This window comes from Syngnathus floridae, chromosome 5 (genome assembly GCF_059516105.1).
Source record: "Syngnathus floridae isolate MCC-2025c chromosome 5, RoL_Sflo_1.0, whole genome shotgun sequence".
NCBI classification, from domain to species: domain Eukaryota; kingdom Metazoa; phylum Chordata; class Actinopteri; order Syngnathiformes; family Syngnathidae; genus Syngnathus; species Syngnathus floridae.
Window position 1 is genome coordinate 13,089,672 of NC_142417.1, and position 18,421 is coordinate 13,108,092.

The window sequence follows — 18,421 nt, forward strand, 5'->3', positions numbered from 1 at the left end:
AGAACCTCAAGCATTATACAAATATTTCAAGCTACACACACAATTTTTGAATAAAAGTTGCCTCTAGTTCTGTACACGTTTCCTCGCGCAAACCATCTCAGCATGGATGAGTGGACACATCTTTGTCATGCTTTTTCTATGTGTAGCACATTGTGATAGTTGTGCTGTTGCCTTTTTATTCTCAAATTAATCCTCAGAATGACTTGCAGGTTACTGTTGACTGCAAATGTCCCAAAACCCCCAGCCGGACATTCCGCCATTCACAATTCTAACAGAAGTTGCCTCAATGTCTGTATGATATGTACAGTATTTATTGTATTGGAGCAGCCCAGGAAGTGGAATGGAAAATGAACATGATATTACGAAGTGCATTAACTGTACTGCAATGTAATTGCACTTTATTGTAAAATAATTTTTGAACATCTTAAGTCTATTCAGAAAGAACATTCAGCAGACCAAGATAAAACTTTGGAGGTTTCTTTTGCAATGATAAAAGAAATGTAATGTGGATCCATTTATCAACCCTATTAACTGTAAAACTGAAGTATTTGCAGATGAAACAACTTGAAACAGTGACAGTGTCAATATCTGAGATTTATGTATTAAATTTTAATACAATATTTTGGTCTACATGCAGTTACAGTGAATTGATTATCAGCACTCTTAACTAATTATTGAAAGGTGCCCACATAATCCCACAGCAGTGTTTAATTTTCTGGCAGATTACCTGTGGTTGGATGAGTTTCCTCAGCTGCCTAGTTGACAGGTGACATAAAAGTCTCACCTCGTACATATGCCTCAAGGAGTGAGAAGCCAGAATCTGTTTACTGTAATTAAGCTGTCACAAGTTGTGATTTATAACATATTGAGTAAAAGAGGCGTTATACTATAGACTGGAAGGAGGAAGTCGACAAGAACGAGAGCCTCTGCAGCAAATAGCTGCAGGCTTTGTAGCCACTACAAACAGGGAAAATACAGACAGTACATGAAACTGTCTGGTGTGACAAATACTTTTTACATTGTTGCAGCGGTGTCTTTTTTACCTGTTTGCATCAAGATTGCTCGAGTTATTTTCAACTGTTGAGAAGTGGACTAACATAACCGATCGCTGTATGCATATTTGGCACACCTATGTTTGGATGTCAGTTTTACCGGCTTGATAGGTTGCAGTCACTTGATAAGCATTTGCTGAGCCCCACAAGAAAAATGAAGTTTGAAATGATAAAAATGAAAGTATCAGTGGAAAACAAACAAAGTTAAAGGAAATCAATTTATTACTCCAATAATGCAGGTTCACAATAATAGAACAATAATATTACTTGAAGTTTTGTCTTTTCTGTTTCAGTAAACTTCAGAATATGGCTTTGTTGTGACCTTGTGAACAGTGGCGATGTCTCAGCCAGCTCCATCCCCAATCTACACCTTGAGGGGTGCCAGTGGAGCCTTCAACACCATCCACTTCAGCTGCCATGGAGGGGACACTCCCCTCCTCTTCTCTGGGTAACACATTCAATTTATTTCATCCCCCACAAAAAGTACTATTTTATGCTGATGTTGCATTTGACTTAGCCTCAGCAACCAGCTTTCGTGATATATCTAGTAGAATGTTGCTTTTTAAATCCAGAAAACCAGGATTGGCTAGAATTTTTTTTTTAATTATGGCTGTCTTTTCCTTACCTTTCTTTTGTGTCTTTTTGTTTAAACGTTTTAGCTTTTAGTCTTTTAATCAATTATTGATTATTCCATCTATTAATAGAATAATCTGTGTAGTGTAGCATTTTTCCCCATTTACAGTTCTTTTAATCAATTATTGATTCCATCTATTAATAAAATATCCTGTGTAGTGTAGCATTTTTCCCCATTTGCAGTTGTTTATTTGGTATTGTTTAGTTATAAAAAGAACTAAATAACAAACAATACTACACAACAAAGATTTATGTTGTTCTGTCCAAACGTTTTTTTAAACCGATTCAGTTACTAGTGCGGTTATTGTTTTCCGTAGACAAAGCAAATGTCTTGTTTTGAATAAATACAAAAAATAATCATGCGGTTTTCATAAACGAGTACAAAAATTATTGATTAATTACCGCTGTGAAGCATTCAAAGATTTGGGTGATTATAATTTAACAAATGCCTCTTAAAGATTACTCGATTATTAAAATAGTCGTAGATGACTTTGATAATTGATTACTTGTTGATTAATTGATTCATTTTTGACAGCTCTACTTTTAGTTCTTGAACTTAAGCACAAAGCTTGACTTTGTTAGATTTTCTTTGCATCAAGTATTGTACTGTGTTGCTTATTTAGGCAGTTTGGAAACACTAGGTCAGTGATTATTACTTAGACCTCTATAGATAACACAAACCAAAATGTGTGCAAGATAACTTTTTTTTTCTCATTTTTGCAGATCAGCGAAGGGTGCCATCCATATGTGGAATTTGAAAAATAGGAGGGCAGAGAGAATCATAGAAGGTCATTCTGGGAGTTCAGTTCTCTGGGTCAATACACTTCACTCAGCAGATACACTTATTAGGTCAGTATGCTGTTGTTCATTCTGTGGTCCTGGTTCCCTTCCATTAATTGATGAAACCATTTCTCTTTTCTCTTAACGGATAAGTCAGGGACGGGACACGAGGGTCTGTCTTTGGAATCTGAGTCAAGGTCGCAGTGATCTGATGGACTCTCTGAGTACAGGAAGTGTTGGATTCTGTCAGTGCTCCTTGCTGGAGACAGGAATGAAGACCTGCCTGCTCGCCTTTGCAGGACAGCAAACTGAGGAGGTGAGACCTCATGGTATTGATCCCCGTGATCGCCAACCTTTACAGGTTGATTGATTCCTACCCTCCAGTGGATGGTGGAACTGCCCGAACCTCTTCAGTTGTCGGGATCAAAATTATCTGTTGCCTTCGAGCATTTGTTTTTGGTGGCGGTAATATTAAACTTTTTTTTTTTCTGTGAAAGCAATCTAAAAAAGTATACACCTCGGTAGTGTCATTGTCTAATTCCCTATTACTGCTTTCCCGAGTTTTGCGCATGTGGTTAGATCCCTAAATGCTGATGGTGATGTAGCTTTTCTGGAGCATTGATATAAGTACCAATGGGAGCACCTGCTTTGGAAGATTTGTTGTTAATGGACTTGTCAGAATTGGGATTCACTGGCCTAATGAGATTGAGTGGTCGATAAAATCATTGAGACTGGTCATTTGTTTGGTCATGTGTCATGCTCAACACCCACTGGCCTGTAATGTCTGGTGCCGGGCCAGTGTCAAAGTGGGTACAGGGCAGCCTGCTATTCAGGCATCTTTTATTGCCTTCAGATTCATGTTACTTGCTTTGCTGTGAAGGAGCCACACTTGAAAGGGACAGAATAGTCACCTGATCCAGCCAAATGTGCCTCAGCTAACCCCCATCTTGTGGATCAGGCACCAGGGCGCCTTTGACTTCCCAGCGCCTCAATAATACCATTGTCCCAATAGACACGCACAGAAACACACACACACATGCAACATCCCAGGCCAAGAAGGAGTCCACTGTTGATTTTGCCATTTTGTCTCTCCACTCAATTACACAGGCATAACTGGTGCAGACAGATGCTTATCATGCTCAAATATGAAACCCATGATTAGATGCAATGAGTGTGAATACACTTGTGTGCAGGAGCGGTGTTTTTCACAGACACAGATAAAATATAGTTTAGTTTCGTATAGGTGAAACCAAGACAACAAAATAACTTGTTAGTCGTTACTCATGTAATAATTTTGGTTTCTTGCCTGCTCGTTTTGAAATTAATTAATAGCACGGGAGATTTCTATTTATGGTCCAGGTGATGAAGCACATGAACAGCAGATATCCTGGGGCAAAGACATGTCCTTTAAGGACCACTTTATCAAGTGTGTATGTAAACATGTTGGACAGAAAAACAGATTGGTTGCCTAAAGGGCTACTAATTGTGAAGCCTAATGAGAATGAATACGCAAATCATCAACACGGATAAAGTCGGGAGGAGGTTTTGTTGCATTCTGGGTACGCCTGCATCGCCGCAAGCCTCACTTGAGCAATTTGGAATCATCACCAGTATGTGCAGGAAAAGACCATTCGAGGCATGTCGTATGTCAGCTGCAGCTGGATTTATTATAGACAGTGTGGTGGCTGCTCTGTGATGATGGATGCTGCTACACTGCTTGTTGCAGAACCAATTGCTCTTTGGAGGTCCTGAAGCTGCAGTGACAGATTTTTTCCATTCAGTCAAATTAAGAATTACAAGATTTTTTATGTAAATAAACACTGACTTGTTTACTAAATGAGTCTGAATTATGAAAACATGCACAGTGGAAAGGTATGAGGTTTCTGACTCACTGAAGAGTGTGAAAACTACTGAGGAAAAAGCAGGTTAACGTTTTTTTTTTCATCCATATCTGAAATTCCATTCTCAGCTGCTATGTCTTATGAAACAGAGAAAAGTGTGAGCCCCACTGCTCACTAATCAAAAAGTATTTAGACTTTACACAAAAATTTGCAAATTAACACTTGTCACACAAGTCGAGAACAAGTTACAGTTTACGTATGCCTTATCGTTTCACCATCAACTCTTAAAGTATGCTGAAAGCACATGGCTATTGAGCTTTTTTTTTTTGCCACTCATTTATTTTGATTTTTGAACTTTCTGGTTTTTGCAGCTCAAGATTGTTGAGCTACCCAGTAAGACTCTGGTGTGCAGTCTGATACCAGATTCGAAAGTGGGGATGGTGATGTGTGTCAAGCTGTGGCAGGTAAGCCCCAAGATGTCCTCACGTAACATTTCAGCTCACCATTTAATGCTAAAGAAATTAGCTTGTGTTGGTGTACGCTAAATGTATTTTTATTTCAATTATTTTTCGAATGAGAATTTACTGCAATCAGGTGACAGTTTTTGATTTTGTTTTTAAATCTGTTGCTCATTTTACAAAATACGACCAGTTATCTTTTGATTTACATACCGAATTGTGATTATTGTTCCATTTCGAACACGTTCATGCCGAGATAGCTTTGCATGTCTATCTAATTAAGCGTATTTTGGATGCAAGGGGTTCGCCCTGTCAACCTTTATGAGGTAGAGAAAATTCTACTATTTTCCTTTTCCTTGCTATAGCTTTTTGTATGCGTACTTTATGCATCACTCCGATTGGTTAGCAGCCCATAACAAAGGGGCACGAAGAGGAAAGTCAACAAAAATGCACACGCAAGCCGTGGCACATAATTTGGAGCTCGACAGCTCGTCCTGGGCCATTTTTCCAAGCGTTTCTTCTCAACTTGCAAAGTCCCAACACTGTAATTAGAGTGTTTGGAATGGCTGGCGGTTCTCAGTCATATATCAGCCTGCAGCTGTACATTCAATCTGATCCCGGCACAAGGTTGCGTTCTGTTTTGTAAATTAACGTGTCCCTGTAATTATTTTCATGGGTAATAATTGTTGTGCTTAGTTTTGAGCTTTGTGGGGGGTTGTTTTGAAAATAATGTTTGAATAAACACATAAAATGTATACTCAATTTAACTCTCCATCCATCCATCCATTTTCTGAACCGCTTAGTCCCCACGGGGGTCGCGGGCGTGCTGGAGCCTATCCCAGCCGTCATCGGGCAGTAGGCGGGGGACACCCTGAACCGGTTGCCAGCCAATCGCAGAAATTTAATTCTTATATATTTTATTCAGCAAAGACACATTTGTTTACATTGGTTTATGTCATTTTACTCCTTGCCTATGATTTGTTTATAGGCCATTAGTTGCATGTTCAATGCGGAATTCTAGCAAGCATAATGATCGATTATATCATACTAAGTTAATAATGTTGTCATCGAGGACATGCCGCCATCTAACTTCAAAGCTGAAAGCCCCCAGTGATTCTAAATTATTTCAGGCTGTTGCTTTGTAAAGAAGTGATATATTTCTCTACTGCTGCCTCACGCAAAGTCAGTGGAAGGCAGCACTGTATGGCTCATCTGAAAGGGCTCATCTGTAACCTTACACAGTGGAAAGCTGATTTGAATCATGATCATCTCTCTCTCTGTCTCTCTTTCTCTGTCTTCACAAATCCACACACATGCAGTATGTGAATCAGTTCTCTTCTTAATGAACATAACAGTGTATTTTATGCATACAATATACATGTCAAGCACATGGGCACTTCTCAAGTTGTATCCAAAACTGTTACTGTTGTTTGTCGACAGTGAAGGTTTGGATGCAGATAACATGCAAGGCCCTTTCAACAGAGATTAATTGCATGAAAAGATATAAAAGTAACATTCAGTAAAAAAATTATCCATCTCAGTCATGAGATGCAATTTACTTACACTACAAGGAAGACAATGATACTGTCAGCTAATCTGCTAAAGTCGGGTGAGTGTAACTCAATGTACTATAATAATTTGAATCGGCCTACTTTTATATTTGCACTTGCACTAAACATACATTATTGACTACTGCAGTCAACGATTTAAGAAGCTATGACAATGACAGGTTTAGAGTTTTTAAAGTCGTATCGTAATAGCACAGTGATCTGACTTCAGTGTCCTTTTCGATGAGTAAAACTCTTGTCCTCGTCTTGAAGTTGAGCGACCGTACTTTGTATCTCTGATTTGCCGTGAAAGCGAGAGCTTTGAAAAGTGTGGGAAGAAAGTGCCTCCACATGTGCGTTTGACTTCTCTTGTGCTGTAGGGCTCGACCTGGGGAACTGGAGTGATGTATGATCTGCAAAGCTTTTGTTGTGAACAGAGGCTGGCGAGGAAAAGGAAATGTTCCTATACAGATATCCATCACTCTCAGCTCATCACCTTGATGCCTTGTAGCCATGACAACATAGTGGACAAAAATCCAAGGAAACGGATTAGTTCCTTATGTTGGAACAGTGCCATGCTGGGCTTCAACTGGCCACAATAGCAAACATGCTGCAAACATGTTTATGATTCCTGACAGAACCAGCAGCAGCAGGACAAAATTATATAGTGGTGTTACCTGAATGAAGTGTAAATGTCATGTCTAATATTCATTTACACTTTGTGGACAGTTGAGACCAGGATGCATTCATAGTTGGGAGATATTGATACATTTTATTAATAGTGATCTTGTGCAAAATGGTAGACTTTAACATGAAATGGGGTTGAATTAAGCATTTGGGATGGGCATAAGTCACTCAATTATTTATCACCATTAATGGTTATGTCGACTCGAGAGATGGACATAAATCACCCAATGAATTATCAGACAATTACTTGATCAACAAGCACTATTTGTCTATAATCACACGTTCCTTCATTCGCCCTCACCTAGATTGTATCAGACAACAACATGACGTCGTCTACACAAAGTTGAGCTACAGTTACACTGACATCCATTAGAGCACAACTTTTCTGGTCAATATTATCCTGCTCAATGCAAAATCAACCAAAGGAGGATTTCAGAGGTAGAGAAAGAGAGAAAAACAATTGAGAATAGCTAAGGAATTACTTAGAACAAGCCCAAGTCTGCTCTCACTAAACCCGGAAGACTTCTGTGGGTTGAAACGCTATCGCTGCTTGACCATCTAATAAGCGCTTTGATTTTACAACCGTCTAATTCAGTGAAGCCATCACTGAAAATATGTTATGATATACTATTTTCCCAGTTCTAGTCGTATCCAAGTGTTTTGGACAAGTCTTTAGAGATTAGCTCGATCCGTATGTTAATGGAGTTTTTCATTAATATCAATCCCGCCTGGAGGTCACAAAAATGTGGACAATTTTTTTTAGCATGTGCAAGTGGCAAGGATTTATTTTTCACCTTACGCAATTTTATGGAAAGAAAAACAATGTTCTTGGCATTGGTTTGATGTGGGAGTTCAAGGAAGGATACTTTTGGATCAAATGTAAGGCAATGTTCCTTTCTAGAGCCAAAGACAATAATCGCGTATTATTCGAATCAAGTATTCAAATTAATTTACAAATGTAGTCAAAAAAATTCTCTAGTTTTTTATTTCGCTGTAATCTATTGGTAGCCCCCAGTTTTTACTGTACTACTACTTTCTTTTAAAATAATTTTAAGGAGCAAAAATGACTGGCATTTGGGGATCTCAAAATCATGTACGTATTTGTCACTCAAAAACAAGGACACCTTCTATAAATAATTCTATGTTGGAGAGGTCCAATGTTACTCCGCCAAGTCACCATCCATCCATCTTTCCAGCTATTGTGCAGTGATGAATCTTCTCCCTTAAACTCAGCCCCATTCCGGCAGAGAGCCCGCGTGGAGAAAAGCCTTGTAGGATATAATGAATTAGGTGTCTACCCAGGGTTCCCTGACCTTTGACCCATAACATCGTCAATCAAGGAGGTCCTACATTTAAGTGAACTGGTGGGCCCCAAGCCTGGAACGCTTAGCCCAGACCTTGGTGGCAAGCAGGGGCCACCGATTTTCACTTGTTTTTATTTGTTTTTGTAATCCCTTCGTGTTCATCCTGGATGATGTGTTTGGAGGGAATACATGACTCTGTCTATAATTTGTTTAAAGGTTGAACAAGAGAAATATATTGTGTTAAGTGAGAGGAGGACTTGAAGATGGATGAAAATATCTTCTCTTCTGGCACATATGGAACAAATTTGATTCTCTCCTTGTTGGTCGTAATATAAAGGCACACGTTTGTGCTGTGAATTAGTCACGTTTAATATGTACTAATGTAAAAATATTTGTTCTCTGTGAACTGTTTGTGTTTTTTCAAGAAAACTGATTTATAATGAAATGTCACACCTTCCGCCTTCTCCATCACCGATAATTCTCCTTACCCCCCCCCCCCCAAAGAGAGATATGAAGCTCAGCTTTTTATCAGCTCACCTGTACATTCTCTTTCACTGAAGTAATTTACAAGTGTTGTGAAATGGCAACTTTGCTTGTGAGATCCTACACACACTATTAAAAGGAGGGTTGGGGTTAACTCAACCGTGACCCCAGGAGGTACTGCAAGGTTATGGCTGACTACCAACTTCATTGGGACATCACTTCATCATGTCTCATTTGCATCTCTTCTCATTTGGTAGTGTTGTTGTCTTAAGAATATTTGCAACCATCTTGTTTTGGCCACACCAATTTTAAATAAAGAGTTCAGTTTGATGGACTGCATGAATATAAATCAATGTACATATAGGAGCAACATGGGAGACACTACTGCAGTATTTTCAAATGACATTTTTAGCATTTACTGATTACATTGGGGTATTGGTGATAAAAAATGAACAAATTCCAAATCTTTGGCCACTAAACAAAATTATTATTGTCAGCTTAATACCAAGGTCTTTGTCGCAGTATTATAGACGAGGAGTAAAGTGAGTAGTGGTGTAATGGAATGATGTTAAGAAAGAACAGCAGCTTGATGAATGGAGCCCACAGTGACTCTGTGGGTGTCAGCAGGAGCTTCCAGAAAGATAACCTCTGCTCTGCTCAGCTTCCAGTATCGCATAGCGGTCGAGGCCATTTTGGCAAGAAGGTTCTTTTGAGGCAGAATCTTCACTGACTTTCTTTCTATCTCTGTTATCATCCTCTCTCACCTTTAGCCACAATCAGGTCCTGGACCCCTCTTGCTGGCCGGGTATGAGGACGGATCACTGTTGTTATGGGACATAACCCAGAGGTCCATATTGAGCCAAACCAAAGTCCACCTCGAGCCTGTCATGTGCCTGACCTTCGACCCAGAAAGTCTGAGGGGCATATCTGCTTCTTCAGAGAATAAACTTTCCTCATGGATGCTGGATGGGCGAAACAACCTGCAGGTAAGTTTCAGTTGTAATTTTTTTTTTTTTAATTTGAATAGTTATTTTTCCCACAGTAGAGATTGGTTCTCAAAAAGGCATTATGGGATTATTGCAATAGAAATTGTTACGGTTGAACTTGTCACGAACCAGTTCCAGTCATGATTTTGAATCCATTAATATTTGTCATTAATTGGTTTTAAAAAATTATTAGGTTGGTGAAATGGAAAAAAATGTTAAACTCAGAATGCTTAGGAGGGCCGTAGCTATAAATCAGCTGCTGCTTATGCTGTTTGTGTGAGGACTGGGGCCTAGCCCAGAAGGGCACTATGGATGTCATTCAGGACTGCAACCACCCACAAAAATTCACATAGTCGGTCATTGATAATATTATTCCAGTGGCGAATCTAAAAACATATCAGGATAAAAAAAGAGCACTTTGGGATAATAGGAAATTCCTTTTTGCCTACAGTACCTAATATATTAGTTCAAGTAATCTTAGAGACAGACTTTTTTCACTGTGATTTTTTTCATTGCAGCAGTGACAAATTCATATTATTTGTAACAAACTTGAAGATATGACAAATTTTCATGCACATCTATGCCTTGAGAATTATCCTCCTTTGGATGAGGGCGATGCAGTGCTGGATGTTGTGTTTTCCATAACAGCAAACAAATATTACAAGTTTTAGGTGAGTTTCTCAGCTAAACTAATTAAATGCCACCAATTGAGTCATATGTGTTAATTTGGCCAGTGGCCCTGTAAGTAAAATAAAAACAACAAAGATACATTCTTACGGTACATTTATTTTCACATAGCCACCCACACTTTTCACTCATGCAAGACCTCGGCAAATTCAAAAAGATCACTTGAACTCATAATTCTTTTGACGTAACAGACCTAGCGCCTCATTAGAAACCATATATTCTCTCCATTTCATGAGCAAAAGGGAATGCTCCCATTTTTGAGCCAGCTCCCATGAATCAGAGGCGGTGAGGAACCTGGAGCTGATCGAATACACTCCGATAGAGTGAAAGGTGTTTTTCTTTCCAGGGCTTTTCACAAATGAATGCTTGAATTAGAACTATTTGCAAAGCCTTGTTGTTTTTTTTTCCACCCTTAAAATATGTCTGCAAATATTCTATTGTGGATTTCATTTGCTAAACCAAAGGAGAAAGAATGATTATTTTGTTTATTTTGCTTGAGCAACAAAATATTGATTCAGTATTTAATCCAGGATGAAGATGACAGGAAAAAAGCACACAGCGAGCAAAAGCATCCACCAGGGGCTTTTAAATTACCTCTAAGTGCAGCTCAGTGTGAAGTCCAGACAGCAATGCTCAGTTCCTCCCACAGAAGTATTTTTGTGTGGCAGTAGTCGGAGGGTGGGCAGCGAGGGAACTGCCGGGTGGCGCACCCGGGCCTCAGGTCCTGACGGACGACCCCTGAGAGGTAATAAAAATATCAAAACCTCGGAGGCCCCTAAACCAAACAAAAAACACATCTGCAGTAAAGGGAACAGTAGACTCAGTGGGAAGCTGCAATAAAGGTTGACGAGGCCGTAAGTGCCACAGTGTCTCACTCTCCGTGAATTACTGCTTCGACATTGTGGAGTTGGCTGGCAGGGCAGATAGATGCTCCGAGTTGTGAAATGAAGGGAAAACCTAATGAGACAAAACACAGCACAGTTGTGATTTAGTGAAGCTGGATGTTTTTTTGAAGTAACCTTATCAAGGCCAGATAAAGACGGATATCTTCAGGAATTGAGCTTAATGTGATACACATGGCTCTCAACCGCCTTTATCTGCTGGATGACCTGGCTGCTCTGTGCTTGTAGTAATGACGCATCGTCATCTTCAGCTTTTTTTTTCTCCCCCAGGTTTCCTGTGAGCTTACGTTTGTTGCACTACACTATACAGGTGTGGATTTCAGAATTTACAAGCTGTTAAGTTGAATTGACATGTATTAGTACAATGCACTGACAGAGGATTGATAGGTTCCTCCAGGAGGGAGAAAGAGAAAAAGGTTACCGGTTGGACAAAACAACAGGAATCAACAGGGGAGGATTAGCCGTATAAATCAAGCATGGCTGACAGCAAGCCTTCTCTTAGTCACTTGACACTTGACACCATGCCCTAATTGTCACGTAAATATTATAAATTATAGTGTTTTCCAACTTGTATTGATCAAATGTATCACTTTAGAAAATCGCATAGCACATTAATAAATAAACAAAAATGTCACAAAAATATTATCTAATTTTTCTTACAAATTTGCTGACTTATAAACCTGGGCCTGTTTTATTAAACAGTTACTTGGAGGAATTGAAGAAAGACACCCAATTTAACTCGATTATTTCCCACAGCACACCTGATAATCTATTGTAGCACTTTGTAAGTACATGGGAATCACAGTCTAGTGTCTTGTGCAAAATTGAAGTTAAATTAGCTGACAATACGGGAGGAGGCAAGCTGTCATAAAAATTACAGGTCTTCTTATTGAGAAGCTTTCTGTCCTTTTCTGAATGGAACTGCTCACCTGTTTGACACATCCATCTCTTGTCAGCCAGAGCCAAGCTCTGACAGGCAAGGTGACAAAAGGCTGTAATCTCCTCCTCCGAGAGTGTGATTCAGAGCCAGGGTGTGTCAGAAATGCCTGTGAAAAGCCTTCCAGTCGATAGGCTCGAGTGAGTGAGCGATGATGGGATGATTCAGTGGATCAACCTGAACGGCAAAACTGAAGCAAATACATATGAGGGGAAAAAAGTGAAGCAAGGTTCAACCGATGGCTGCCAACTGGACGCTTCTGAATGTTTCTAATGTCCATGAGATGCTACAAAGAGATCATTAAGTGTGAGTTTATGTTGGATGTGTTCGGGCTTAAGGAATGTCTCTGAGCCTGTCCGCTGAGCACAACTGGTAGCCTCAAGACAAGCGAGGAAGCCAACATTTCAGCTGCAACCAGAAATGCAGTCAAGGAGAGGGAGTGTTTATAACAATGATGAAGTACAAAGTTTCTATCAACAATGACACTGGAAGACAATAAAAGGAAAACTTGTGCTGATGAAAAATTTATGGCAAGAGGCGGTTGTTTTTAAATAATTACACCTGCATAAATTCGGTGTATTAATAGTAAGTCATAAAAGTGGGTAGATTTTGTCTGGAAAATAGAAATTGTTGTGGTCTGCTCATAAAAACATAAGAGCATCTTTTTATGAGCAGCATTAACAGAACAAATGCCAAATTATATCTAGCAAATGATATGCTAATCAAAGAGATTCTACTTTAAAATGAAAATTACACTAAAATACAGCAAATTTAGAAAAGTTTCATTTGGACTCTTCAGTCAGTTAAATAGTAACGAGAGATTATACTTAACTAATTATAATTATAAAAAAAAAAAAAATTACCCAATTGTAAATTACAATATCTTTCATTCGCACTAAAAATGACTCACGGGCCATTACTGCTTACAATTGACTCTTTAATAAAACAAATGCCCTTTTCAGATGCAAATTTTGGGATTGAAAACAAACACAAACAGACACTTTAACCCATCATTATCAGGCCTCTAATTCAAACCAGATGGAGAGGGTTCGTGGCATACCAACTTCTTGAGGTAATAACAAAGCTCCAAGCAATCTGTCACCCCCAAGTTTTCTCTGCATCAGTTTGCGTTGGTTTGTTTTTGTTTACGCGGCCACAGACTGACACTGTTGGTACCAGTGATGATGGCTTGATTAATATTATGCCCAAAAAAAAAAATTGTAATAATAAAAAAAATCATACGTGAGCAAAGCTCGCTTTTTTCTGAGCAGTGACATTCCTCTCTGCTCTCTTTCACTTGCATTCCCCTTTATCCACTTGGGCAGTGAGTACCTGGCTTATATCTTCCACATGCAGCATGTGTATAGTTCCAGTCCGGAACAGGAGCAGATAAATTCGGCAACATATCTTTCTATGCAAGGCCATTAGTCTCCTAAGACACAAGCCATGAAGTCAATTTTACGCTGTCCAGTTGGATTTCAGCCCCCCCAAATCCAGATGTGTGCACTGCATGGTGCGATCTAGCTGAGATCCCCAGCTAGCAGCAAGAGCACGTTCCTCCTCCAAGGAATGCCCACCTCCAAATGGTCCTTCAGATTGGGCTCATTTATTATAGGGTGTCAAAGGGGGTACCCCTTAGCGAGGCTTCTTGAAACACTGTAGCTCGTGGAGGAAAAGAGCTGTGGCTAATCTTTAGCAGGCAGACGTTACAAAATGCGTATTAATCAGGTCTCTTCTTTTGCTGACCAGACCTTTCAGTGCAAGTGTAATTCATCAGAGGCGCTTAAAGCAACAACTCGTCTGCAAACAAGCATTTCACCAAGAAGGCTTCTCGCTTGCTCGTGACAAGGGGAACTCAAACCCCGTCGTGCTTCCATTGTAGCCCCCCTTAACTCCAAACCAAATAGAGCGACGCCGAGAGATTTGGTCTCGGCCCTCATGCTGTAATGTTTTATGCTTGATGATTGAGGCTCAGGAGTTTACGGGCTAGGATCAGCAGAATTCTGGACATCTGGTAGTGTCTCTGTCATTGTTTGTGTTGGAAAGGCAGTCATTAATTTTTTTACCTATTGAGTATATTAATTCTCATATATTGTATACATTTTTTAAAATGTTTGAATTGAATGTAATCTTAATCCCCCTTTTCCTATTTGCATGACAAGACCAGCATTCTTTGTGAGTAGTGGTGTCACAATACCAAAATTAAGGACCTTGATACCGGTACTGAAACAATATCATGGAAAAACTTAAACAGGGTTCTATACCAACAGTAGCCGGGGCCACTACTTGACTTTTTCGGACCTCCCGCAGTTTACCCAATTGGGCCAGTACAAATAAATCATAAATAAAAATGGTAAAATCAACATCTTGTTCTTTTTAATATTTAATTATATTTATTCAATGTTGTGTGTTTTATCCTTGATCATGTTGCCACACTTTGCAATTTTTTTTGCTCTTTAGGTTAATAAGGAATTGCTTTAACAAGCTATAAACCCCAAAAATGTTAAATATTCAGTTAGATATTTTATTACAAAAAAACATCATGCAAAAAAAGTAACTACACAAAATACAGTAGACACCAAATACTGTATGACATTATAAGTGCATTTACAACCCCAAATTCTTGAAAAAAGGATAAACTACCAATAATTATTTTTCAGGAAAAAAAACAGGGGTTGACACCCCAATTTAACAAAGCATTAAACAAATGAAACAAATTTAAAAAAATTGGGCAAAGAACTGTGAATAAGTGAATCTGTGGTTGCCAAAAAATGAGGGGGTTCACAGTGCGGAGCAAGAACTTGATAGAACTACCACCCAAAAACTTTTAGTGAAGGACCCTGCCTAACTACTGAAGTTGGAAAATAGTCCGTTTTTATTTAATGTTGTAGAATAGAAAGATTACGGAGCTCATCCTGTCCCCTATGAGCAAAGGAGTTCTTAAATATTAACTTTTCAGACGATGGATAAAGTCCATTCCAAATGTTTTAAAAGTACTAATACATAGATCTCATTTCTCATTTTGCTGAAATTTTTTTTCAACTGAAAAGCCTTCAATTACATTTTTTTCCCTTCCTTTATTCTCCTTAGCTCCGAGACTGTGTGACTCTAACCAACCCTGGTGTTTCCCAGCTGAGTATTAGAGGAGATGGCAAATTGTTAGCATCAGCAGGCTGGGACCACCGGGTACGGATATTTGGCTGGAAGAAGCTTCGACCGCTTGCGGTATTGCAGTATCACAGTGACATGGTGCTCAGCGTTGCTTTCTCCGACCACAAGGACCCCAAGCAAAGACTTCTTGCTGCTGGATCCAAGGACCAACGCATCAGCTTCTGGTCGATATACAATGATGGACCTCACACAGTATAGATTTGGGGAAAAATTTAAAATTGAACATATTGTGACGTAGGACAGGAGTTCTTAACCTTTTCAACCTTGAGGTACAATTTTTCCTTTACAAAATGGCCCAGGGCTCAATCAAAAATTATGATTTGTGTTGAGACTGACAAAGTATAATGTTCCTGCACACAAGTCTGTGCTTGCAATAGCTGTTGTTCATGACTGTGGATTTGAACTGCTTGATCAACCTTCTTTTTCTCCTGATATGGCAGCCTCCAACTATTCTTTTTTTGCTCCCTAACATGGGGGCGAAGCACTAACTGGCCAATGATGAGGTCCTATTTGCTCACTGAGGACTTTTTAGAATGAGAGTTTCCGTATCACAAGAATACGAGAGCTGCAACACCAATGAAAAAGTGTGCTTATGCAGGAGAGCTGATGTTGACAATAAAACAAATTCAGTCAAATTCAGCCTAGGAACTTCTTGTCGGTCATTTTATATCCTGATATTGATACAGTATATGAATCTCAAAACATTTTTACAATTACAATTTTTCCTTCCAATGTTTTTTTTTTTTATCAGTAGTAAGTCTCTGACTTGCACCTTCAATTCCAATACATTAATAATGGCCAAAGGAGAGTTTTTTTTGCGTGTCATTACTCTGAGCCCTCGCTGGCTGGGACCAGCTTCATCTGTCAGGCCAGCTAGCTAGCTCTCGCTAACCTATTTAATGAAGAATTGTGAAGTCAGGCGTCTCACTGCTGTAGTTCGTCTCACCTGTGTATTGGAGCATGAAACATACAAATTCAGCAATGTTGACTATGAAATAATGGCCATGGATTGCAAAATAAAATCAATCTAAAGCACAAAATTTTCCGAAATTTGATTTAATCATTTCTTGTTTCTTCTAACTCTTCATTATGCAAGTGAAACTCTCACTCCACTAAAATCACATACCATGGTAATTTGTCAAACCAGATTAAACAGTGTGATGATGTTTACGAAAGTGCAGTGTGATTTGCCCTAGTGGACTTGAATATGAGGTGTACGGCACACCTGAGCAGCCGTGTAATCCTGGATTGTTATTTTAGCAGGACTTTGTTTAACGCAGACGTCGCGGCCTTATTTGTCAAACAAAGTTAATCACAGCACGCCTGGAGACCAGAGCGCCCATGGTTTAGTTGTAGTTTTTGGTCATCATTATTTGTTCATAAGTAGGGAATATTTTTCTTTTGACAAGGTTTCTTCAAATTATAAGGACAACTATGAAATATGAAAGTCGTATTTTATTTTATTTATGAAGTATTGGCCAAAAATAGGCCAGTGCTATTTTTCTGTCAGTCTAATTAATAACAATTGATGAGTAAATAAGCAGCTTGGGAGCTGATGTGTTCGAGGGCCACACAAAGAAGACAAAGGCCATGGCTTCAAATGCTAGACATGCTTCATATAGGATTTGTTTCCTGAGATGGCCGAGAGTTCATCACGAGAGACTCGTCATGCTGTACAGGACCTGTAAACTCAAAAAGCTAGACCAGCATAACAACCACAGATCATGAGGGTGGGGAGAAAAGACAATGTTGACAGACAAGCTGTTTACAGTAATTTTAATGTAAAATTGAATTTTGGTTGACCTCCATTAGGATTTTGAATATTTTATCTGCGATCACACAAAAGGTTTTATCAACAATTTATCATTTCAGTTGTATAGTTTGCGATATTTGGTAACCAAATTTCTTTTGGATTTCATTCGGCGCACGTGTGTGTACCTCAGCAAGTGTAAATGTTATAAAGGATATGTGAACTTCTCTCCCCTCTCGCTCGTTTGGTTTCCAGGACATGTTTTCCTTGTATCCCACAGAGGTCCGTCTGCCTTTTGTCCCTGACCTCTCTGCTGACATCTCCCATTCATAATCGCTTCCTAAGTCTCATGTTGGCTTTGAACAAACACCAGCGGCGGCGCGGGCCAGCTTCCGTCCTTCGTCGGATAAATCAAATGCCGGGTCCATTGGTGCAGATGTCTTCTGAAAGGAACAGACAGCAACCTGCTGGTCACTGGCATTGGCGGCTGGTGGACCTCGTAAATCACTTCATAATGGATCTTTTAGGAAGTCAATAAATGGACAGGGACACCCCCACTACAATAGACCCTGTGCTTCACTTATCACCCAACGTGTGTCATTTTTGGCATTGAGGGTCAAAGTTCAGCTTCACTTTGGAGTAGGATGTGTTCGCGTGGGTGGTGTTGGTGTTTGTGTACCAAACACTCTGTATTACAAATTATATATATTGTCCGCTACATGGCATAATTGCCCTAGTCATATGCCTATATGTTTTGGAAACAAGAAAAAACACAATTGTTTTATATCTTTTCTTATTCCTTTTGCTTGTTCACCCATCTGGTTGGTTAGGTGTCCCACAAAAATAATACATTGCATTGTATGCTTCAACCATGTGCCATAATGTATAAGGAGGACTTACCTGACTATCTTTTAAATAACAGTCCCAACATACTTCGTCTTGTGCCTAATAGAAGCCGCATGCAGCAGATGTTCCACATGTAGATAAGTGTGACATGATGCTTCATGTTGCATTGTCATCCATCATCGATCTCCTCATATTTCAATGGCACATCCTTGGCATCCTGTCACCGGAAACTCCAGGTATCCAAGCTCTCTTTTGTTGTATATATTTACCTGATTGATTAATAATATGCACTACTTTATGTAAGTAGTAGTCATGCAGTACAGCACAAGAAAGCACTCAGTTGCACTTAATGTCAGT

General features: G+C 39.3%; 1 protein-coding gene across 4 annotated transcripts in view; it reads left to right on the top strand.

Moving 5' to 3' along the window:
• The window catches only part of gnb1l (guanine nucleotide binding protein (G protein), beta polypeptide 1-like), a 28,197-nt gene that overhangs the window by 5,194 nt on the left and 4,582 nt on the right, over positions 1-18,421 (top strand). For 2 of the 4 annotated variants that reach the window (XM_088376400.1, XM_088376403.1), the window contains exons 3-8: positions 1,346-1,500; positions 2,409-2,534; positions 2,619-2,781; positions 4,678-4,770; positions 9,556-9,771; positions 18,171-18,300. In XM_088376400.1, coding sequence (XP_088232526.1) covers positions 1,391-1,500; positions 2,409-2,534; positions 2,619-2,781; positions 4,678-4,770; positions 9,556-9,771; positions 18,171-18,300 — 838 coding nt within the window. In that variant the 5' untranslated portion in view covers positions 1,346-1,390. Of the gene's footprint in view, positions 1-1,345; positions 1,501-2,408; positions 2,535-2,618; positions 2,782-4,677; positions 4,771-9,555; positions 9,772-15,387; positions 16,519-18,170; positions 18,301-18,421 lie in introns of those variants that run through there. The other 2 variants (XM_088376401.1, XM_088376402.1) reach the window with 2 other exon arrangements.